Here is a 25,496-nt window from a genome sequence, read left to right on the forward strand (position 1 = left end):
ATGGCTGCTGTACCTGCTCCACATTTGTTGTCTTGTTACGTATTCACACTATTCAGCTCTGTTGAACAGAGGACGGAGGGAGAAAGGGAAACCACACCAGGGCAACATTAATCACATTAATCATCAGGCAGTTTACAGAGAGGAGACAGGTTGACAAGACGGTCAACAGTACTTGAATATACAACACTACATGATACTGTATGTCACTGTGTCCCCTCTATTTTGCTCTGTGATGCTATTTCATAGTATGTATGGACTAACACCGTATGAAGCCATGTAATAACAGTGCATTGAGGCCAGGCTCAGTACTAGCTACTGTGGAACCTCAGGAAGCGCACCTGCTGAGACCTGTTGGAGGGAGATATTGTGGTTATGGCGGCAGGAAGTCAGGAAGTCATCAAGTTGGGATGGACCTTACTGTAGAGCAGGTGTGTTGGCTGTGATCAACCTGATTAACATCACAGAGAGACTGGGGGGGACGGGGGACAGGGGGGGGCGACACAGTTTACAAGAGGAAGACAGACCTATAGGAAGACCAGGAAATCCATAGTGTCTCTCTCTCTCTCGCGCTCTGACAGCTTAGATAGGGAGTGTCGCTGCACAGCTATTTTCAGATCTCTCAAGAGATGTTCGATCGGGTTCAAGTCGGGGCTCTGGCTGGGCCACTCAAAGACATTCAGAGACTTGTCCCGAAGCCACTCCTGCGTTATCTTGGCTGTGTGCTTAGGGTCGTTGTACTGTTGGAAGGTAAACCTTCGCCCCAGTCTGAGGTCCTGAGCACTCTGGAGCAGGTTTTCATCAAGGATCTCTCTGTACTTTGCTCCGTTCATCTTTCCCTCGATCCTGACTAGTCTCCCAGTCCCTGCCGCTGAAAAACATCCCCACAGCATGATGCTGTCACCACCATGCTTCACCTTAGGGAGGGTGCCAGGTTTCCGCCAGACATGACGCTTGGCATTCAGGCCAAAGAGTTCAATCTTGGTTTCATCAGACCAGAGAATCTTGTTTCTCATGGTCTGAGTCCTTTAAATGCCTTTTGGCAAACTCCAAGCAGGCTGTCATGTGCCTTTTACTGAGGAGTGGCTTCCATCTGGCCACTCTACCATAAAGGCCTGATTGGTGGAGTGCTGCAGAGATGGTTGTCCTTCTGGAAGGTTCTCCCATCTCCACAGAGGAACTCTGGAGCTCTGTCAGAGTGACCATCAGGTTCTTGGTCACCTCCCTGACTAAGGCCCTTCTCCCCTGATTGCTCAGTTTGGCAGGCGGCCAGCTCTAGGAAGAGTCTTGGTGGTTCTAAACTTCTTCCATTTATGAATGATGGAGGCCACTGTGTTCTTGGGGATCTTCGATGCTGCAGACATTTTTTGGTACCCCTCCCCAGATCTGTGCCTTGACACGGTCCTATCTCGGAGCCCTACGGGCAATTTCTTTGACCTCATGGCTTGGTTTTTGCTCTGACATGCACTGTCAACTGTGTGACCTTACATAGACAGGTGTGCGCCTTTCCAAATCATGTCTAATCATTCTGTTTATCAGGTGGACTCCAATCAAGTTGTAGAAACATCTCAAGGATGATCAATGGAAACAGGATACACCTGAGCTCAATTTTGAGTCTCATAGCAAAGGGTCTGAATACTTATGTAAGGTATTTCATTTTTTTATTTTTTTATATACATTTGCAAAAATGTCTAAAAACCTGTTTTCACTTTGTCATTATGGGGTATTGTGTGCAGATTGATGAGGATTTGTCTTTTTTGTATCCATTTTAGAATAAGACTGTAAGGTAACAAAATGTGGAAAAATCTACAGGTCTGAATAGTTTGGGAATGCACTGTATAGGTAATACTATGAAAACAAACCAGATCAATATCTTCTGATCTTCATATGAGTGTGACTCTGGCTGAGTGACCTGTACAGTATGTTTACAGTAGAGTGACCAGAACGTAGGGAATACCTAAGGGTCCGAGACTGTTATCCTGAGGGTATAGTGGTTATACATATTCACACTGTTCCTCAGTCCCAATATCTCATGTTCTGATCACAACATCAATAATGATGACTAACCAATCAGTCAACTCTCTGTAGCCTCAAAGGTCTTAAAATACAGCCACATACCTCCTAATCTCCTTAGAATCAACAGTCAAGCCCTTCTATAGCCTACTCATTAGAATTGATATAGCCAATCACCTAAACTCTTCAGAAGTGATAGAACTATTTAGTATTGACACAGCCACACATAGAGTATAACTATTTAGTATTGACATAGCTACACATACAGTAGAACTATTTAGTATTGACATAACCACACATACAGTAGAACTATTTAGTATTGACATAACCACACATACAGTAGAACTCTACTGACATAGCCACACATACAGTATAACTATTTAGTATTGACATAGCCACACATACAGTAGAACTATTTAGTATTGACATAGCCACACATACAGTAGAACTATTTAGTATTGACATAGCTACACATACAGTATAACTATTTAGTATTGACATAACCACACATACAGTAGAACTATTTAGTATTGACATAACCACACATACAGTAGAACTCTACTGACATAGCCACACATACAGTATAACTATTTAGTATTGACATAGCCACACATACAGTATAACTATTTAGTATTGACATAGCCACACATACAGTAGAACTCTACTGACATAGCCACACATACAGTATAACTATTTAGTATTGACATAGCCACACATACAGTATAACTATTTAGTATTGACATAGCCACACATACAGTAGAACTCTACTGACATAGCCACACATACAGTATAACTATTTAGTATTGACATAGCCACACATACAGTAGAACTATTTAGTATTGACATAGCCACACATACAGTATAACTATTTAGTATTGACATAACCACACATACAGTAGAACTCTACTGACATAGCCACACATACAGTATAACTATTTAGTATTGACATAACCACACATACAGTAGAACTCTACTGACATAGCCACACATACAGTAGAACTATTTAGTATTGACATAGCCACACATACAGTATAACTATTTAGTATTGACATAACCACACATACAGTAGAACTCTACTGACATAGCCACACATACAGTATAACTATTTAGTATTGACATAGCCACACATACAGTAGAGCTATTTAGTATTGACATAGCCACACATACAGTATAACTATTTAGTATTGACATAGCCACACATACAGTATAACTATTTAGTATTGACATAGCCACACATACAGTATAACTATTTAGTATTGACATAGCCACACATACAGTATAACTATTTAGTATTGACATAGCCACACATACAGTAGAACTATTTAGTATTGACATAGCCACACATACAGTATAACTATTTAGAATTGACATAGCCACACATACAGTATAACTATTTAGAATTGACATAGCCACACATACAGTAGAACTCTACTGACATAGCCACACATACAGTAGAACTCTACTGACATAGCCAGACATACAGTATAACTATTTAGTATTGACATAGCCACACATACAGTAGAACTATTTAGTATTGACATAGCCACACATACAGTATAACTATTTAGTATTGACATAGCCACACATACAGTATAACTATTTAGTATTGACATAGCCACACATACAGTAGAACTATTTAGTATTGACATAGCCACACATACAGTATAACTATTTAGTATTGACATAGCCACACATACAGTATAACTATTTAGTATTGACATAGCCACACATACAGTATAACTATTTAGTACTGACATAGCCACACATACAGTATAACTATTTAGTATTGACATAGCCACACATACAGTAGAACTATTTAGTATTGACATAGCCACACATACAGTATAACTATTTAGAATTGACATAGCCACACATACAGTATAACTATTTAGAATTGACATAGCCACACATACAGTAGAACTCTACTGACATAGCCACACATACAGTATACAGGAAGGGAGGGTGACGGTAGCCACCCTCCCTTCCCTCCCTGTAGTTTGGGGGGTTTATTTTTGTTTTTATTTATTATTATAATTTTTTTTGTGTGAGGTGCATCCGGGGTCTGCACCTTTGGGGGGGACTGTCACGTTCTGACCAGTAAAGGGGTAATTTGTTATTGTAGTTTGGTCAGGACGTGGCAGGGGGGTATTTGTTTTATGTGGTTCGGGGTGTGTGTTTATGTAGAGGGGTGTTTGGTTTGAGTATTCCAGGGGTTTTGAGTTATGTTCTATGTGTCGTATTCTAGGTTCTATCTATGTTGTGTATTTCTTTGTGTTGGCCTGGTATGGCTCTCAATCAGGAACAGCTGTACATCGTTGTTGCTGATTGAGAGTCCTGCTCACATTGCCCTACCCTATGCTTTGACCTCTTTCTGCCCTCTCTCTCCAGATGAAATCTTGCGACTTGTGACGGCCGGCCGCCCAACAACCTGCCCGCTTGACCCTATCCCCTCCTCTCTTCTCCAGACCATTTCCGGAGACCTTCTCCCTTACCTCACCTCGCTCATCAACTCATCCTTGACCGCTGGCTACGTCCCTTCCGTCTTCAAGAGAGCGAGAGTTGCACCCCTTCTCAAAAAACCTACACTCGATCCCTCCAATGTCAACAACTACAGACCAGTATCCCTTCTTTCTTTTCTCTCCAAAACTCTTGAACGTGCCGTCCTTGGCCAGCTCTCTTGCTATCTCTCTCAGAATGACCTTCTTGATCCAAATCAGTCAGGTTTCAAGACTGGTTATTCAACTGAGACTGCTCTTCTCTGTGTCATGGAGGCTCTCCGCACTGCTAAAGCTAACTCTCTCTCCTCTGCTCTCATCCTTCTAGACCTATCTGCTGCCTTTGATACTGTGAACCATCACATCCTCCTCTCCACCCTCTCTGAGTTGGGCATCTCCGGCGCGGCTCACTCTTGGATTGCGTCCTACCTGACAGGTCGCTCCTACCAGGTGGCATGGCGAGAATCCGTCTCCGCACCACGTGCTCTCACCACTGGTGTCCCCCAGGGCTCAGTTCTAGGCCCTCTCATATTCTCGCTATACACCAAGTCACTTGGCTCTGTCATATCCTCACATGGTCTCTCCTATCATTGCTACGCAGACGGCACACAATTAATCTTCTCCTTTCCCCCTTCTGATAACCAGGTGGCGAATCGCATCTCTGCATGTCTGGCAGACATATCAGTGTGGATGATGGATCACCACCTCAAGCTGAACCTCGGCAAGACGGAGCTGCTCTTCCTCCCGGGGAAGGACTGTCCGTTCCATGATCTTGCCATCACGGTTGACAACTCCATTGTGTCCTCCTCCCAGAGTGCTAAGAGCCTTGGCGTGACCCTGGACAACACCCTGTCGTTCTCCGCTAACATCAAGGAGGTGACCCGATCCTGTAGGTTCATGCTCTACAACATTCGTAGAGTATGACCTTGCCTCACACAGGAAGCGGCGCAGGTCCTAATCCAGGCACTTGTCATCTCCCGTCTGGATTACTGCAACTCGCTGTTGGCGGGGCTCCCTGCCTGTGCCATCAAACCCCTACAACTCATCCAGAACGCCGCAGCCCGTCTGGTGTTCAACCTTCCCAAGTTCTCTCACGTCACCCCGCTCCTCCGCACACTCCACTGGCTTCCAGTTGAAGCTCGCATCTGCTACAAGACCATGGTGCTTGCCTACGGAGCTGTGAGGGGAACGGCACCTCCGTACCTTCAGGCTCTGATCAGTCCCTACACCCAAAGAAGGGCACTGCGTTCATCCACCTCTGGCCTGCTCGCCTCCCTACCTCTGCGGAAGCACAGTTCCCGCTCAGCCCAGTCAAAACTGTTCGCTGCTCTGGCACCCCAATGGTGGAACAAGCTCCCTCACGACGCCAGGACAGTGGAGTCAATCACCACCTTCTGGAGACACCTGAAACCCCACCTCTTTAAGGAATACCTGGGATAGGATTAAGTAATCCTTCTAACCCCCCCCCCAAAAGAGATATAGATGTACTATTGTAAAGTGGTTGTTCCACTGGATATCATAAGGTGAATGCACCAATTTGTAAGTCGCTCTGGATAAGAGCGTCTGCTAAATGACCTAAATGTAAATGTAAATGTATATGTAGTAGCCTGTTTTCACCTGTCCCTTTGTGGGAAGTTGTATTCGTGCACTGCTATGTTTAGCCTGCAGAACTGTTAGCTGTCGTTCGTTTTTTCGTTTTGTTGTTTGTGTGTGGTGTTCGTAATAAAATAAATATGAGCATTCACGTACCCGCTGCATTTTGGTCCACTTCCTACGACGGCCGTTACAGTATAACTCTACTGACATAGCCACACATACAGTAGAACTATTTAGTATTGACATAGCCACACATACAGTAGAACTATTTAGTATTGACATAGCTACACATACAGTAGAACTCTACTGACATAGCCACACATACAGTAGAACTATTTAGTATTGACAAAGCCACACATACAGTAGAACTATTTAGTATTGACATAGCCACACATACAGTAGAACTATTTAGTATTGACATAGCTACACATACAGTAGAACTCTACTGACATAGCCACACATACAGTAGAACTATTTAGTATTGACATAGCCACACGTACAGTAGAACTATTTAGTATTGACATAGCCACACATACAGTAGAACTATTTAGTATTGACATAGCTACACATACAGTAGAACTCTACTGACATAGCCACACATACAGTAGAACTATTTAGTATTGACAAAGCCACACATACAGTAGAAGTATTTAGTATTGACATAGCCACACATACAGTATAACTCTACTGACATAGCCACACATACTGTGGAACTATTTAGTATTGACATAGCCACACATACAGTAGAACTATTTAGTATTGACATAGCCACACATACAGTATAACTCTACTGACATAGCCACACATACAGTAGAACTATTTAGTATTGACATAGCCACACATACAGTAGAACTCTATTGACATAGCCACACATACAGTAGAACTCTATTGACATAGCCACACATACAGTAGAAGTATTTAGTATTGACATAGCCACACATACAGTAGAACTCTACTGACATAGCCACACATACAGTAGAACTCTACTGACATAGCCACACATACAATATAACTATTTAGTATTGACATAGCCACACATACAGTATAACTATTTAGTATTGACATAGCCACACGTACAGTAGAACTATTTAGTATTGACATAGCCACACATACAGTAGAACTATTTAGTATTGACATAGCTACACATACAGTAGAACTCTACTGACATAGCCACACATACAGTAGAACTATTTAGTATTGACAAAGCCACACATACAGTAGAAGTATTTAGTATTGACATAGCCACACATACAGTATAACTCTACTGACATAGCCACACATACTGTAGAACTATTTAGTATTGCCATAGCCACACATACAGTAGAAGTATTTAGTATTGACATAGCCACACATACAGTATAACTCTACTGACATAGCCACACATACAGTAGAACTATTTAGTATTGACATAGCCACACATACAGTAGAACTCTATTGACATAGCCACACATACAGTAGAACTCTATTGACATAGCCACACATACAGTAGAAGTATTTAGTATTGACATAGCCACACATACAGTAGAAGTATTTAGTATTGACATAGCCACACATACAATAGAACTCTACTGACATAGCCACACATACAGTAGAACTCTACTGACATAGCCACACATACAATATAACTATTTAGTATTGACATAGCCACACATACAGTAGAACTATTTAGTATTGACATAGCCACACATACAGTAGAACTATTTAGTATTGACATAGCCACACATACACTATAACTCTACTGGCATAGCCACACATACAGTATAACTCTACTGACACAGTATACATCTACTGACATAGCCTTCTGTTGTTTGATTAGACCAATTCTCTTTCCTTCTTTTAAAATGTTTGATTTTACTCTCCTGAATGAAGTTCAGGTGACTTCTACCTACCTGCAGGAGAGAACAACTCCAATGTCTTACAGAAGCTTCAGAGGCTACACCCACTTTTAGATGTGGCCCCTCCCCATTTCTCACCTCTATATAAATGCACCTGTAGCATTAGTCTCACAGTAGACTCAGCATTCTCTAGGATCTCTCTCTCCCTCTTTCTCTATCTCACTGAAGAGAACAGAATCCAGGTCAGTAGTTTCATTTCACTGTTTCTATTTAGTCCTATCTTACATGAATCGAAGATTTAAAAAAAAAAGAAAGATAATCAAGTTTGTCTGAATAACTGTAATGAAATGTATTTTTGAAAACAGTAAATGTATAATGACAGAAATATTGAAAACTAAGTTATAATGAAAGATTGTAGTTCATAAGATTATAAATTATAATTCAAATATCTTTTTTTGTGCCTTTATGGCCTTATTTCTATATGTTTCTCTACTCATCACATCACAAAGGAATGTTTTATTTTTTCGGATGTTTTGTCATTGGTGGGAGAAACTCACAGAGTATTAAATGACAGAGAGTTTTACCTATTGAACAGCCCACCCACTGTTCTAATCAGCGTTGCTTCCACATCATTTCAACCAAAAAACTCAATGTGATGACATTAAATTAACTTGGAAAACTAATTGAATTTGCAAAAAGTCCTCAACGTAAGGGAATTTTGTATTTTTTTCACCCAACTTTTCCCCTAAATCCAATGACAGGGTGACATTTTTGGTTCATTTCACATTGAATTCATGTTAGCAGACAACTCAACCAAATGTAAATGCAAACTAGACGTTGAACTGACATCTGTGCCCAGTGGCTGGTGACTGTGGACACTGTCTGTTTCCCGTGCAAACACCAAACAACACTAGTATTGTTTTAGACAGAACATAACTCTGAACTCCTTACTCTGAACTCATGTCTGTTCTTGGTTTTGTGATTTCTCTCATTGACAAGAGGTAAAAACTAGCTATCTAACTTATTGTTGAATAGGATAATAACAACAATAACTATCCCCATAGTAATGTAAGATATGAAGGGTTTTCTGACAGTTCTTGGGAAACTCTTCTGATACCAGATTGGTAATTTACATGTTGATGTGTGAGCTGGGATGAAGTAATTGTTGATTGGCTCAAACAGTTTAGTAGTCACAAAGACAGTCTAGTAGTCATACAAACTGTCTAGTAGCCGTGAAGACAGTCTAGTAGCCATAAAGGCAGTCTAGTAGTCACAAAGACAGCCTAGTAATCACAAAAACTGTCTAGTAACCAGTGCTCCCGCACATTGGCTAACCGGGCTATCTGCATTGTGTCCCGCCACCCACCACCCGCCAACCCCTCTTTTACGCTACTGTTACTCTCTGTCCATCATATATGCATAGTCACTTTAACCATATCTACATGTACATACTACCTCAATCAGTCTGACTAACCGGTGTCTGTATATAGCCTCGCTACTGTTATTTTCAACTCTCTTTTTACTGTTGTTTTATTTCTTTACTTACCTATTGTTCACCTAATACCTTTTTTTGCACTATTGGTTAGAGCCTGTAAGTAAGCATTTCACTGTAAGGTCTACACCTGTTGTATTCGGCGCATGTGACAAATAAACTTTGATTTGATTTGATAATCATGAAGACAGTATAGTAGCCATAAAGACAGTTTAGTAGTCACAAAGACTGTCTAGTAGCCGTAAAGACAGTCTAGTAGTCATACAAACTGTCTAGTAGCCGTACAGACAGTCTAGTAGTCATAAAGACAGTCTAGTAGTCATAAAATCAGTCTAGTAGCCGTACAGACAGTTTGGTAGTCATAAAGACAGTCTGGTAGTCATAAAAACAGTCTAGTAATCATAAAGACAGTGTAGTAGTTATAAAAATAGTAATCCCTTGACGTTTATCATTGGCTGATTCTTAGTTTGAATAGACAGCAGCGGGCTCGTTCAAAATGGCCCCTAGGCTATGTGTTCTTTTTAGCCCATGAATGTATTGTTTCAGTCTGATCACAATCATGCACATTTGGTATGTTGACAGACCTGTTATACTAGCCTAAGGTTTACGTGCCTTTAATAATTATTTGCATACTGCAACAATCAATGGTGTAATGACCTTGATCAACTTTGTCCTCAAATAATGAGGATTTCCATATGAAACTGAGCCGAAGCACCACCAGACTAGAGACATATACCTTGAGGCCACATTAGTCATGTGTAGTCGACACAAGTGTGTTTATTACAACAGCCTTCCGACCCTCAAATCTTTATCAGGTCTTCTTCCTCTTTGTCATCTCCCACACAGAGCCGTCATGTCGTCCAGTTTCTCAGTGCGGAGCTTCTCTGTGGGCCGTCAGCCCTCTTTCTCAAGCCTGTCTCTGAGAGACAGCGGCCGTGCCCGCTCCAGAGCTGCCGTGTCCTTTGCCGCCAGCCCCCTGACCCGCTCCGCCTCCGTCAGCCATGACCTGAACGGAGTTCCAGTCACCCTGAACCTCAATGGGCAGCTGGGCAACCACACCAACGAGAAGGAGGCCATGCAGGGCCTCAACAACCGCCTGGCCACTTACCTGGACAAGGTGGGTGGAAGGTAGCCTAGAGGGTAGAGGTTAGAGAAGTGGTTCAGCAACCGGAGGCTCGCTGGTTCAAATCCTAGATCTGACAGGAAATCTAGTGTGGAGTGAGCTAGCAACTATCCTGAACAGAGGAGGCTGGTGGGAGGAGCTTAGGAGGAAGAGCTCATTGTAATATCTGTAATGTCATTAATGGAACGTTATCAGACATATCAGACACATGGAAACCACATGTTTAACTTCATTCCATGGATTCCATTCCAGCCATTACAATGAGCCCGTCCTCTTCTGATCCTGAGTGCCTTCCTGTCATTGTACCCTTGAGCAAGCACTTTGCGAGATAATGGATAATAAGTCTTCTTCTTCTTCTTAGGTGCGCTCCCTGGAGACGGCCAACGCAGACCTGGAGCTGAGGATCAAGCAGATAATGATTGAGCGCATCCCTAAAGGTCACGACTTCGAAACCATGATTATCCAGGCCCACCAGGTGGAACAGGAGGTGGGTTCCCAGCGTCCCTACGTTCCCATGAGCCCTCTCTCTCACCCCACGTAACTTAACCATGCTCTTGTCTCACTGTACAATGAGGACACTGTGTCTATGTCTGAGTCATGATATGGATTTACACATTGTAAACATAGTCTCACTCAGTACACACACGTGGCCGTACACGTACACGTTTACCATACAAGTGTTAACACAGTGACTCTTTAATAGGAGTTTAACATTAGCAGAAATAGACCTTACCCTGATCCCTGTCTTTCCTCAGGTGAGGAAGAAGACACTGGAGAACGCTCGCCTCATGCTGGAGATTGACAATGCTAAACTGGCTGCTGACGACTTCAGGATCAAGTGAGCGTGTTTCACTGTGTTGTTCAGTTTTGAAGTGAAAGCTCTTCAAACATGGTTTGCAGATGTATGTTCAGGCTCCACACCAACGCTGCACTAAGTAGACAAATATTTGTCTGCATAGCGGAACTGTGTGCTTGGTGTGTGTTTTAGTCTGTGTTTGTGTCAGTTAATCCTTCCCCTCCTCCCTCACCCCACCCCACCCCACCCCTTCTTTCAAGTTTAATGTTTATTTTACTATCTGTATTGAATACTTTAGAAATATTAGTCACCAAAGCTCTCACAATCTCTCACTTCAGAATCTCTCACTTCTCAATCTCTTCCTCCTCCTCCTCCGCCTCCAGGTGGGAGACAGAGTTGTGCATGTCCCAGTCTGTGGAGAGGGACTGTTTGGCCCTGAAGAAGGCCAAGGTGGACCATGATCAGATCATTGGGTCCCTGAAAGGAGACCTGGACAGCCTGAAGGAAGAGCTCTACTTCCTGAAGAAGAACCATGAGGAGGTGAGAGGAGGTAGCTCCATAGATCAGGGCATTATCCATCCTAAAGCATATAAGTCAAAAACTGGACAGAGGTCAACTTTCTTTATTAAGGATGATGGTATACCGACAGACAAAACTAGTTGGAATGATGTCATCAAGATGTCCTTTTAACCAGTTTTGACCTATGGGATAGAGGGGCCAGGAGTTTTTCCTCACTTCATTACGAAGCCAGGAAAAACTATGGGTCCCTAGTTATAGCCAGGTTATAACTGAACCACAGATTTTTCCCATGGTCTCCTAGTATGGGGAGATATCGCTGACTGGAGTGAGACAAGGATGTTCTCTGTCACCTTTCCTCTTCTTACTGGTCATTGACCGAATGGCCTGAACTGAATGACAGACCACTGAATCAAGTAAGTGGTCTGAGAGGGGAAGAGACTGGTCCTCTGTTCATTTCTGTCCCAGTGGTGGTATCATTCGACATCCCCTTGGAAGCTTGGAGTAGGAACCGGCTCAGACTCTGAAACCCAACTCCGGAGGTCTCTTTGTCTTAAGTAACTCAAAGCCTGAAAGTAACTCAGGTCTTAGCTTTTTTACTCAAGTCTACAGAGACCCCTCTCAAAACAGCATTGGTTCACTGGTTGCTCTGCTCTGAATAGGAACACTACAGACCTGTGTGAAGGGATAAGTCACCTTGTACTACTTGTATGTGGCACGGGTAAAATGATGTGATTGTACGTTTCTTCTGGTGTGTGTGCACGTGCCTGCATCCATGTGTGTGGGGGCTTGGCTCATCCTTTCCTATTTTCCAATGGGGTGTGTGTGTGTGTGTGTGTGTGTGTGTGTGTGTGTGTGTGTGTGTGTGTGTGTGTGTGTGTGTGTGTGTGTGTGTGTGTGTGTGTGTGTGTGTGTGTGTGTGTGTGTGTGTGTGTGTGTGTGTGGGTCGATAACTGGCCCTAGTTGTGCTCGGTGTGTCTATAAAGCTGGGTGTGGTGCCAATGCAGTGGCGCCATATGCTGAGTCTATTAAGTTGTGTATTTCAGAGAGAGAGAGAGAGAGAGAGAGAGAGAGAGAGAGAGAGAGAGAGAGAGAGAGAGAGAGAGAGAGAGAGAGAGAGAGAGAGAGAAAGGGGGGGGACAGTGAGAGAGAAAAATCTGCCCTTCTGCCCCCGAGCAAGGCAGTTAACCCACTGTTCTCCGGGTGCCGATGACGTAGATGTAGATTATTAAGGCAGCTAACTGCACCTCTCTGATTCAGAGGGGTTGGGTTAAATGTGGAAGACACATTTCAGATGAATACATTCAGTTGTACAACTGACTAGGTATCCCCCTGTCCCAGTGAGAGGGAACGGGGACATGAGCTCACCTCCATCAAGTATTCATGGAGAGGATGTTAATAATGAAGAGGGTATCTCTGTTACTGTGGGGTGTAGAATTCACTGACCTCTCTGTCACAGTGGGGTGTAGAATTCACTGACCTCTCTGTCACAGTGGGGTGTAGAATTCACTGACCTCTCTGTTACTGTGGGGTGTAGAATTCACTGACCTCTCTGTCACAGTGGGGTGTAGAATTCACTGACCTCTCTGTCACAGTGGGGTGTAGAATTCACTGACCTCTCTGTCATAGTGGTGTGTAGAATTCACTGACCTCTCTGTCACAGTGGGGTGTAGAATTCACTGACCTCTCTGTCACAGTGGGGTGTAGAATTCACTGACCTCTCTGTCACAGTGGGGTGTAGAATTCACTGACCTCTCTGTCACAGTGGGGTGTAGAATTCACTGACTTCTCTGTTACTGTGGGGTGTAGAATTCACTGACCTCTCTGTTACTGTGGGGTGTAGAATTCACTGACCTCTCTGTCACAGTGGGGTGTAGAATTCACTGACCTCTCTGTCACAGTGGGGTGTAGAATTCACTGACCTCTCTGTCACAGTGGGATGTAGAATTCACTGACCTCTCTGTCACAGTGGGGTGTAGAATTCACTGACCTCTCTGTCACAGTGGGATGTAGAATTCACTGACCTCTCTGTCACAGTGGGGTGTAGAATTCACTGACTTCTCTGTTACTGTGGGGTGTAGAATTCACTGACCTCTCTGTCACAGTGGGGTGTAGAATTCACTGACCTCTCTGTTACTGTGGGGTGTAGAATTCACTGACCTCTCTGTCACAGTGGGGTGTAGAATTCACTGACCTCTCTGTCACAGTGGGGTGTAGAATTCACTGACCTCTCTGTCACAGTGGGGTGTAGAATTCACTGACCTCTCTGTCACAGTGGGGTGTAGAATTCACTGACCTCTCTGTCACAGTGGTGTGTAGAATTCACTGACCTCTCTGTCACAGTGGTGTGTAGAATTCACTGACCTCTCTGTCACAGTGGGGTGTAAAATTCACTGACCTCTCTGTCACAGTGGTGTGTAGAATTCACTGACCTCTCTGTCACAGTGGGGTGTAGAATTCACTGACCTTCTCTCTGTCACAGTGGGGTGTAGAATTCACTGACCTTCTCTCTGTCACAGTGGTGTGTAGAATTCACTGACCTCTCTGTCACAGTGGTGTGTAGAATTCACTGACCTTCTCTCTGTCACAGTGGTCTGTAGAATTCACTGACCTTCTCTCTGTCACAGTGGTGTGTAGAATTCACTGACCTCTCTGTCACAGTGGTGTGTAGAATTCACTGACCTTCTCTCTGTCACAGTGGTGTGTAGAATTCACTGACCTTCTCTCTGTCACAGTGGTGTGTAGAATTCACTGACCTCCTCTCTGTCACAGTGGTGTGTAGAATTCACTGACCTCTCTGTCACAGTGGTGTGTAAAATTCACTGACCTTCTCTCTGTCACAGTGGTGTGTAGAATTCACTGACCTTCTCTCTGTCACAGTGGTGTGTAGAATTCACTGACATTCTCTCTGTCACAGTGGTGTGTAGAATTCACTGACCTCTCTGTCACAGTGGTGTGTAGAATTCACTGACCTTCTCTCTGTCACAGTGGTGTGTAGAATTCACTGACCTTCTCTCTGTCACAGTGAGGTGTAGAATTCACTGACCGCTCCGTCACAGTGGGGTGTAGAATTCACTGACCTCTCTGTCACAGTGGTGTGTAGAATTCACTGACATTCTCTCTGTCACAGTGGTGTGTAGAATTCACTGACCTTCTCTCTGTCACAGTGGTGTGTAGAATTCACTGACCTTCTCTCTGTCACAGTGGGGTGTAGAATTCAATGACCTTCTCTCTGTCACAGTGGTGTGTAGAATTCACTGACCTTCTCTCTGTCACAGTGGGGTGTAGAATTCACTGACCTTCTCTCTGTCACAGTGGTGTGTAGAATTCACTGACCTTCTCTCTGTCACAGTGGTGTGTAGAATTCACTGACCTTCTCTCTGTCACAGTGGGGTGTAGAATTCACTGACCTTCTCTCTGTCACAGTGGTGTGTAGAATTCACTGACCTTCTCTCTGTCACAGTGGGGTGTAGAATTCACTGACCTCTCTGTCACAGTGGGGTGTAGAATTCACTGACCTTCTCTCTGTCACAGTGGTGTGTAGAATTCACTGAACTTCTCTCTGTCACAGTGGTGTATATAATTCACTGACCTCTCCGTCAGAGTGGTGTGTAGAATTCACTGACCTTCTCTCTGTCACAGTGGTGTGTAGAATTCACTGACCTTCTCTCTGTCACAGTGGTGTGTAGAATTCACTGACCTTCTCTCTGTCACAGTGGTGTGTAGCGTTCACTGACCTCTCTGTCACAGTGGTGTGTAAAATTCACTGACCTTCTCTCTGTCACAGTGGTGTGTAGAATTCACTGACCTCTCCGTCACAATGGTGTGTAGAATTCACTGACCTTCTCTCTGTCACAGTGGTATGTAGAATTCACTGACCTTCTCACTATCACAGTGGGGTATAGAATGTCTGATATACTACGGCTTTCAGCCAATCAGCATTCAGGGCTCGATCCACCCAGTTTATAATGTTTGATATACCACGGCTGTTAGCTAATCAGCATTCAGGGCTCGAACCAGCCAGTTTATAATGTACTACAGCACACGCTCACTTGGAGGTCTAATACACAAACACAGAATATTCATAAAAGCATAGAAAAACTAACATAGAGATCAACATGGGGGAAAAACATGTTAGAAACACACTGAAACACAAAGTCAATCACAGACTCATTATTTAAGTCTGGGGGTCTAGGCCAGGTTCCTGTCAGGTACTTTGCAGGGGTTGGAACCGGTTCAGGGAACAGAACAGAAAACTGTCAAATATCAAAATTAATAAAGGAACAGAATCAGACCAGGGAACGAAAGTTATCTACATTGTTCTGAAACAGAACTGTTATTTTAAAAGCATGGGAACTGGTTAATAACGTTATTTTACAATTAACCTCTCTAGGGTATGTGGGACGAACCTACTCAACAGCCAGTGGAATCCCGTGGCGCGATATTCAAATACCTTAGAAATGCTATTACTTCAATTTCTCAAACATATGACTATTTTACACCATTTTAAAGACAAGACTCTCGTTAATCTAACCACACTGTCCGATTTCAAAAAGGCTTTACAACGAAAGCAAAACATTAGATTATGTCAGCAGAGTACCCAGCCAGAAATAATCAGACACCCATTTTTCAAGCTAGCATATAATGTCACAAAAACCAAAACCACAACTAAATGCAGCACTAACCTTTGATGATCTTCATCAGATGACACTCCTAGGACATTATGTTATACAATACATGCATGTTTTGTTCAATCAAGTTCATATTTATATCAAAAACCAGCTTTTTACATTAGCATGTGACGTTCAGAACTAGCATACCCACCGCAAACTTCCGGTGAATTTACAAAATTACTCACGATAAACGTTCACAAAAAACATAACAATTATTTTAAGAATTATAGATACAGAACTCCTTTATGCAATCGCGGTGTCCGATTTTAAAATAGCTTTTCGGCAAAAGCACATTTGGCAATATTCTGAGTAGATAGCTCGCCATCACGGGCTAGCTATTTTGACACCCACCAAGTTTGGCACTCACCAAACTCAGATTTACTATAAGAAAAATTGGATTACCTTTGCTGTTCTTCGTCAGAATGCACTCCCAGGACTTCTACTTCATCCACAAATGTTGTTTTGGTTCAAAATAATCCATAGTTATGTTCAAATATCCTGTTTTGTTCTTGCGTTCAAGACACTATCCGAAGGGTGACGAAGGGTGATGCGCGGACGCGTACCGTGACAAAACATTTCTAAATATTCCATTACCGTACTTCGAAGCATGTCAAACGCTGTTTAAAATCAATTTTTATGCGATTTTTCTCGTAAAAAAGCGATTATATTCCGACCGGGAAACCCTGTTTTCATTCAAAGACTCAAAATCTAAAATGGACTCTTCACGTGCACGCGTGCGCCCGTCTCATTGTTCTCAGATCGACCACTTACCAAATGCGCTACTGTTTTTCAGCCATGGGCTGCAAAGTCATCATTCAACGTTCTGCCGCCTTCTGAGAGCCTATGGGAGCCTCACAAAGTGTCACGTTACAGCAGAGATCCTCAGTTTTCAATAAAGAGAGTGTAGAAGGCCAAGAAATGGTCAGAGAGGACACTTCCTGTACAGAATCTTCTCAGGTTTTGCCTGCCATATGAGTTCTGTTATACTCACAGACACCATTAAAACAGTTTTAGAAACTTTAGGGTGTTTTCTATCCAAATCAAACAATTATATGCATATTCTAGTTTCTGGGCAGTAGTAATAACCAGATTAAATCGGGTACGTTTTTTATCCAGATGTGAAAATACAGCCCCCTACCCTAGAGAGGTTAAATGCAACAAAGCGCCTATGCAAAGCCCTCCCTCCTCCTGAAGCATAGGTTACTGTAGCCTACTGACGACGTTACATAGGTTACTGTAGCCTACTGACGACGTTACATAGGTTACTGTAGCCTACTGATGATGTTACATAGGTTACTGTAGCCTACTGACGACGTTACATAGGTTACTGTAGCCTACTGATGATGTTACATAGGTTACTGTAGCCTACTGATGATGTTACATAGGTTACTGTAGCCTACTGACGACGTTACATAGGTTACTGTAGCCTACTGACGACATTACATAGGTTACTGTAGCCTACTGATGATGTTACATAGGTTACTGTAGCCTACTGATGACGTTACATAGGTTACTGTAGCCTACTGACAACGTTACATAGGTTACTGTAGCCTACTGATAAGGTTACATAGGTTACTGTAGCCTACTGACAACGTTACATAGATTACTGTAGCCTACTGACGACATTACATAGGTTACTGTAGCCTACTGACGACATTACATAGGTTACTGTAGCCTACTGACGATGTTACATAGGTTACTGTAGCCTACTGACGATGTTACATAGGTTAATGTAGCCTACTGACGATGTTACATAGGTTACTGTAGCCTACTGACGATGTTACATAGGTTACTGTAGCCTACTGACGACGTTACATAGGTTACTGTAGCCTACTGATGACATTACATAGGTTACTGTAGTCTACTGACAATGTTACATAGGTTACTGTAGCCTACTGACAATGTTACATAGGTTACTGTAGCCTACTGACGACGTTACATAGGTTACTGTAGCCTACTGATGATGTTACATAGGTTACTTTAGCCTACTGACAATGTTACATAGGTTAATGTAGCCTACTGACGACGTTACATAGGTTACTGTAGCCTACTGATGATGTTACATAGGTTACTGTAGCCTACTGACGACGTTACATAGGTTACTGTAGCCTACTGATGATGTTACATAGGTTACTGTAGCCTACTGACGACGTTACATAGGTTACTGTAGTCTACTGACAATGTTACATAGGTTACTGTAGCCTACTGACGACATTACATAGGTTACTGTAGCCTACTGACAACGTTACATAGGTTACTGTAGCCTACTGATAATGTTACATAGGTTACTGTAGCCTACTGACGATGTTACATAGGTTACTGTAGTCTACTGACAATGTTACATAGGTTACTGTAGCCTACTGACAGCATTACATAGGTTACTGTAGTCTACTGACAATGTTACATAGGTTACTGTAGCCTACTGACGATGTTACATAGGTTACTGTAGCCTACTGACAATGTTACATAGGTTACTGTAGCCTACTGACAATGTTACATAGGTTACTGTAGTCTACTGACAATGTTACATAGGTTACTGTAGCCTACTGACAATGTTACATAGGTTACTGTAGCCTACTGCCAACGTTACATAGGTTACTGTAGACTACTGACGATGTTACATAGGTTATTGTAGCCTACTGATGATGTTACAAGCGTAACTTTTTCAATGCTAGTTGAGGATACTTTAGTTTTCACATTTCCCATTGGATTTATTAACCACAAAAAGGTAAGACGTGCTTTTAATTCTAGTGCTGCTCTGCACAAACAAGCTTGTTAGCTAGCTAACATTAGCTTTGTCCAACATTAAGCCAACTCTCGGAAGTTCAAAGACATTCAAAGTTCCTCCATAGACTCTGCTCCTCGTAGGTATAATTCTGTGGGCCTAATTCAGATAACGCAGACCATAATAAGATGCCCAGAGCTTCAAGGCAAGCCTCCTCCTCCACCCTTTCTCGCTCTTTCCCCACCTGCAAAATCTCAGTCGCATCTCATGTCCTACACTTGTCTGTCCATAGTGACTGGCAGCACAGTGCACAGTGTAAGTGTTTGGCTTTCATTATGAATAAACCATGCTGTTTAAAAAGGAACAGAAAGGAGCGATGTAAACGTAACTTTTTGGGGGTTCCGACCGTTTCAGAACTTTATTTTACTGGTTGGAACAGTGGACGGAACAAAATAAATAATGGTTCTGTCCAGAAAGACACGATTGGAAAAAAGTTCCAACCCTGGTACTTTGTGACAACATTTGCAGTTGATTGATTGATTTATGTATGAATTGTCTCTCTGCAGGAGGTGGAGTCTATGAAGGGCCATATTGCTGCTCAGACTGTGAACGTGGAGGTGGACACAGGCCGTGGTGGACCAGAACTGGGCACAGTAATGTCAGAGCTCAGAACTCAGTACGAGGGCATCATCAAGAAGAACAAGGACCAGGCTGAGCAGTGGTACCTCAAGAAGGTCAGTGGGGGACTGGCTGACTGGGTACCTCAAGAAGGTCAGTGGGGGACTGGCTGGCTGGGTACCTCAAGAAGGTCAGTGGGGGACTGGCTGGCTGGGTACCTCAAGAAGGTCAGTGGGGGACTGGCTGGCTGGGTACCTCAAGAAGGTCAGTGGGGGACTGGCTGGCTGGGTACCTCAAGAAGGTCAGTGGTGGACTAGCTGACTGGGTACCTCAAGAAGGTCAGTGGTGGACTAGCTGGCTGGGTACCTCAAGAAGGTCAGTGGTGGACTGGCTGGCTGGGTGCATCACCATGCCAGAAACTAGACACTAGAGTTTAGTCTCTCAGGGTTGATTTGTAACATGAGATAAGTGCGTGAGACTCAAATGTTCATGCAAATGTCCCGTTGGCATAGCATGTGTATCTCAAGTTACGATTCAGGCGTATCATAGTTATCATATCCAGGTGAACCCAGGTGTGGTATCTAGTAACATACTGTAGTGTTCTCAGTGTTATTGTTTTCAGTAACCTGGGGATGTGGTGCGTTCATGAGCGTGTGTTACTGTTTTCAGTAACGTGGGGATGTGGTGCGTTCATGAGCGTGTGTTACTGTTTTCAGTAACCTGGGGATGTGGTGCGTTCATGAGCGTGTGTTACTGTTTTCAGTAACCTGGGGGTGTGGTGTGTTCAGGAACGTGTGTGTGTTATTGTTTTCAGTAACCTGGGGGTGTGGTGTGTTCAGGAACGTGTGTGTGGTGTGTTACAGCTGGAGATGGTGCAGAACGAGGTAAAGGAGTCTAACGAGGCTCTCAGGGGGGCTCAGAGTGAGTTGGTGGAGAGACAACGCTTCCTACAGAACCTGGAGGTGGAGCTGGAGAGTCTGCACAAACAGGTAGGAACTAGGAACCTGTCAACTGGGGGTTGTGTTGTACTGGGGATCTACAGCTGGACAACCAGCACAACTACAGTATCGATGAGATCCTTGCTCTTTCCCTCACCCATGTTATCCTTGTTGACTATAAATATCTCTCCTCTTTTCCCCACCCATGTTATCCTTGTTGACTATAAATATCTCTCACCTTCCTTGATGTTGGGTCAGATGCACTCCTTTAGGAGAACCCTTTTTGGTTCCAGATAGAAAAGGGTTCTTTAAAGGGTTCTTCTAGCAGGTTCTAGAGAGCACCTTGTTTCTAAGAGTGTTTAGGGATCAGTGTTATAACAACACCCATCCCCTGACCTGTATACACAGATTCTCTTCCTTTCTGTAATCACACACTGTATATTTGATGAGAAGGTGTATTGGGTATACATTTCATCTGCGCGTGTACATGCGTGCGTGCATGTTTGTCTCGTCCGCAGTTTATTTGCATTGCCCCTCCCCCCCGGATCACTGCTGCTACTCTCTGTTATTATTTATGCATAGTCACTTTAATAACTCCAACTACATGTACATACTACCTCAATTACCTCGGTAACGGTACCTCCTGTATATTGTTATATACTGCTGCTCTTTAATCATTTGTTATTCTTATCTCTTACTTTTTTTTGTATTTTCTTAATTCTGCATTGTTGGTTAAGGGCTTGTAAGTAAGCATTTCACTGTAAGGTGTACATCTGTTGTATTTGGCGCATGTGACAAATAACATTTGATTTGATGTGATTTCTTTATCGGACTCACCCTCTCCACCCCAGGTGTCAGCTCTGAAGGGTAACCTGGGAGAGACAGGTCAGAAATACAGCCTGGAGATGGAGCGTCTGCAGACCACGCTGTCCCAGCTGGAGGAGGACCTGTCTCAGCTGCGTCTGGACATGCAGGTACTCACTGGTAGCCAGGGGCTAAGGAGGTGGAACTGTATTCATATTTCCGTTGTTTACAGTAACAAATGGACTAATAAAGTTGTATTGTATTATATTGCAGCGCAACAAGACGGACTATGAACAGCTGCTCCGCATCAAGCAGAACTTAGAGATAGAGATCGCCACCTACAGGAGACTGCTGGAGGGAGAGGAGACGTGAGTCACCAGGAATAATCTTTATATGAACATTTTAAAGGGACATTTTCAACTTCATATTCATCATCTCCAGCACCACCCCAACATCAACATATGTGAAAATTACGCGTTTCTATGTTTTGTAGTAAAAAATATAGGGGAAGATGTGTTTCCAATGACATCATCAGTGTGCATCGTGTGATTTTAACCAATTATGAGTACGCATTGCCTGCTAATTGTCTACTAATTGGTTGATGATGTCATTGGAAACGCTTCTCTTCCTCTATCTTTGTTCCATATAATGCTATGGTCAGATGTAAATAAGGGGTGCTTAGTACTGTATATCCAGGAAAGTTCTGCTCTCAGTTGAGTTGATTCAAACCGATAATTCTTCTTCCTGGGACATAACATCTTCTGCCAATGACAATTTCCATGTATCAGTTAAAGTCATTGGGCACATTCTTTTTCCATTATTCATGCAGGATTAAAGAAGTACCATCACCAAAAAGTGAGTAACAGTACTTTAACTTGACATCACTCTCACATCCTCATTGACACAAGCTAACCTAAGCAAACATCAACAATTACTTACTCAGCAACACATTGATTGATTGGCGCACAATTGGCCCAGCGTCCTCCAGGTTTGGCTGGGGTAGGCCGTCATTGTAAATAAAAATGTGTTCTTAACTGACTTGCCTAGTTAAATAAAGGTTAAATTAAAAAAAATAAACAATTAAAATGATTGTGGATGTGACCGTCCACCTGGATGGAGAAAGCTCCTTTATCAGTGTGACGTTAGGTCATTCCATCCATGGCGTGTGATAAGAGTCCCCATTCATTCATGAATAGGTCATTTCATTCTCACACAGAGAGACCTCAATTCACCTCAGCCTCTCAAATGGACTGCATGGACTTATCCTGGTCACCCATCCTGGTCACCCATCCTGGTCACCCATCCATCTTTAGTTTCTCTTTCTTTCTTTCTTTCTTTCTTTCTTTCTTTCTTTCTTTCTTTCTTTCTTTCTTTCTTTCTTTCTTTCTTTCTTTCTTTCTTTCTTTCTTTCTTTCTTTCTTATCTTCCCTCCTCCCTTCTCTCGTCCCCCCCTCCCTTCTCCAACTCACCCTCACATTCACTCTCACCTTCACCGAGCATTTCACTGGTCTGAATGTTCACCAGGCTCAATGTCCAGGGGGGTTTCGCTCCCGAGTGAAGTTTCCCCTAGGTACAGATTTAGGATCAGCTTACACTCCCCAAATCCTAGTCGGGAAACTGCAAAACTGACCCAAGATCAGAATCTAGGGGAAACTTTACCCTACACCGAGCAGTTAGACTGGGAAACGACCCTAGGCTAGATTGTGTATGTACTGTCGGTGACTTATAGAGTAAAGTTGAGGTACTCCGGGCCGTTGGCTCGCTGACAAAGCCAACTGCCCATCAGCTATTTACACTACAGGTTTAAAATAGGGTCAGCGGTGTTGCCTTATGTCAGAATCAAATGTACAACTTTGATTCTGTGCTGCTTCCGCCACCCTGGCATCAAATCAAGGGGCCGTGGCCACAGACTAATGGCAGTTTCATAAACCTGCAAACAAAGCAAACGCCCAAAACAGCGCTGTCCCTAGCAACTGCATTAGGTGAAAATAATACCACAAGTCTCAATGTTGTAACGGACTGTTACTGTAGGCTTGTGACTATTCACTGAATCAATTTGGTAGCACTTTATTTGGAGTGTACTTACAAAAGGATTCTTAGCACATTCATAAGCTATACTTAACTCATTCATAAGCTATACTTACTTAACTCATTCATAAGCTATACTTACTTAACTCATTCATAAGCTATACTTACTTAACTCATTCATAAGCTATACTTAACTCATTCATAAGCTATAGTTACTTAACTCATTCTTAAGCTATACTTACTTAACTCATTCATAAGCTATACTTAACACATTCATAAGCAGTAGATATATCAGGAACAAGTTGGCAAGTTCATAGGTCGTGTCTCAAATCAGAGCCTGTTGGGTTACAGCAATACTGTGACATCCTCTTCCTCATCCTCTTCCTCAACCTCTTCCTCTCGTTTCCCTGCAGAGGAGCCGGATGTGCGGACCAGGAAGATAGTGAAGGTGGTGACTCAGACTATGATCAACGGCAAGGTGGTGGATGAGTCCAGCGAGGTGGAGCAGATACAGGAGGAGGTGAAGAAGAAGAAGAAGTGAGAGGGGCCTCATCATCATCATCATCATCATCATCATCTTCATATAGCCTCATTATTGTTATTTTATTGTGTTCTTTTTTAAATGTATTTTTACTTTATTTAGTAAACATTTTCTTAACTATATTTTCTTAAAACTGCATTGTTGGTTAAGGGCTTGTAAGTAAGCATTTCACAGTAAGGTCTACACCTGTGTGACAAATAACATTTGACTTGATTTGATAATTTCTTCTCACACATCGTGGTCAAGGGCCAGCCTTACCCACTGACCTTCAGGGGCCAGCCTTACCCACTGACCCTCAGGGGCCAGCCTTACCCACTGACCCTCAGGGGCCAGCCTTACCCACTGACCCTCAGAGGCCTCCACTAACATGGATGTCTGTTTCATTCCCATCAGAGTGTTGGTCTTCCTTGTTCCTTTCACAGCCTCATGGATAAGTCTGGGGACACTATGAGCTATATAGTATATAATATGCATACAATAATATAATAATACAATAATATGAGATGTACGGAAAGTCAATGAGATGTCTCATACGGCATCCGTCCCTCAGTTGTCAGATTACTAACATGGATGTTGTTTAATAAAAGGTTTCGCTTTGTGTATTAAACTATTTATATCTATATTTAGGTAACAAGCAATAGACACAGTAAATCTCTTTCAACTGAACTGCATTTTTTGGGATGGGTTTTCAACATGCTTTTGTGTCTGTATCTATAAACTTCTGTAATGTCTGAAATAAAAGTTTGTCTTTTAGTCAAAGTTGGTATTATTTTCTCTTTTATTTGGTTTCATCATCATGGAGTGTCAAAAATACTTCTTATATGTTCAACAACTATCAACCACACTACAATGTAAGACGTATTACATCCAACACATTCCACACATACTCAAAACATACTCAAAACACATTCTATGAATTCTACACATACTCAAAACACATTCTATGAATTCTACACATACTCAAAACATACTCAAAACACATTCTATGAATTCTACACATACTCAAAACACATTCTATGAATTCTACACATACTCAAAACATACTCAAAACACATTCTATGAATTCTACACATACTCAAAACACATTCTATGAATTCTACACATACTCAAAACATACTCAAAACACATTCTATGAATTCTACACATACTCAAAACACATTCTATGAATTCTACACATACTCAAAACACATTCTATGAATTCTACACATACTCAAAACATACTCAAAACACATTCTATGAATTCTACACATACTCAAAACACATTCTATGAATTCTACACATACTCAAAACATACTCAAAACACATT

General features: G+C 42.6%; 1 protein-coding gene across 1 annotated transcript; it reads left to right on the forward strand.

Annotated features, from left to right (window-relative positions):
• The first annotated feature begins 8,120 nt into the window (after positions 1 to 8,120).
• Positions 8,121 to 24,949, forward strand: LOC106568382 (keratin, type I cytoskeletal 18). Its single transcript, XM_014138682.2, has 11 exons — positions 8,121 to 8,178; positions 10,275 to 10,545; positions 10,913 to 11,038; positions 11,307 to 11,389; positions 11,731 to 11,887; positions 19,828 to 19,995; positions 20,743 to 20,868; positions 21,669 to 21,791; positions 21,895 to 21,989; positions 22,451 to 22,476; positions 24,063 to 24,949. The coding sequence occupies exons 2-11, from the start codon at positions 10,282 to 10,284 to the stop codon at positions 24,188 to 24,190; spliced, it is 1,296 nt and encodes a 431-aa protein (XP_013994157.2). The 5' UTR covers positions 8,121 to 8,178; positions 10,275 to 10,281; the 3' UTR covers positions 24,191 to 24,949.
• The last annotated feature ends 547 nt before the right edge of the window (positions 24,950 to 25,496 follow it).

Source organism: Salmo salar, chromosome ssa13 (assembly GCF_905237065.1).
Source record: "Salmo salar chromosome ssa13, Ssal_v3.1, whole genome shotgun sequence".
Classification (NCBI taxonomy): Eukaryota; Metazoa; Chordata; class Actinopteri; order Salmoniformes; family Salmonidae; genus Salmo; species Salmo salar.

What these genes read in the sequence shown, in the direction of transcription:
- LOC106568382 (XM_014138682.2), top strand. Translation starts at nt 10,282, where the DNA reads ATGTCGTCCAGTTTCTCAGTGCGGAGCTTCTCTGTGGGCCGTCAGCCC. An exon ending in TGGCCACTTACCTGGACAAG is followed by an intron (nt 10,546 to 10,912) that starts GTGGGTGGAAGG and finishes TCTTCTTCTTAG; the next exon opens with GTGCGCTCCCTGGAGACGGC. An exon ending in CTGCTGGAGGGAGAGGAGAC is followed by an intron (nt 21,990 to 22,450) that starts GTGAGTCACCAG and finishes TTATTCATGCAG; the next exon opens with GATTAAAGAAGTACCATCAC.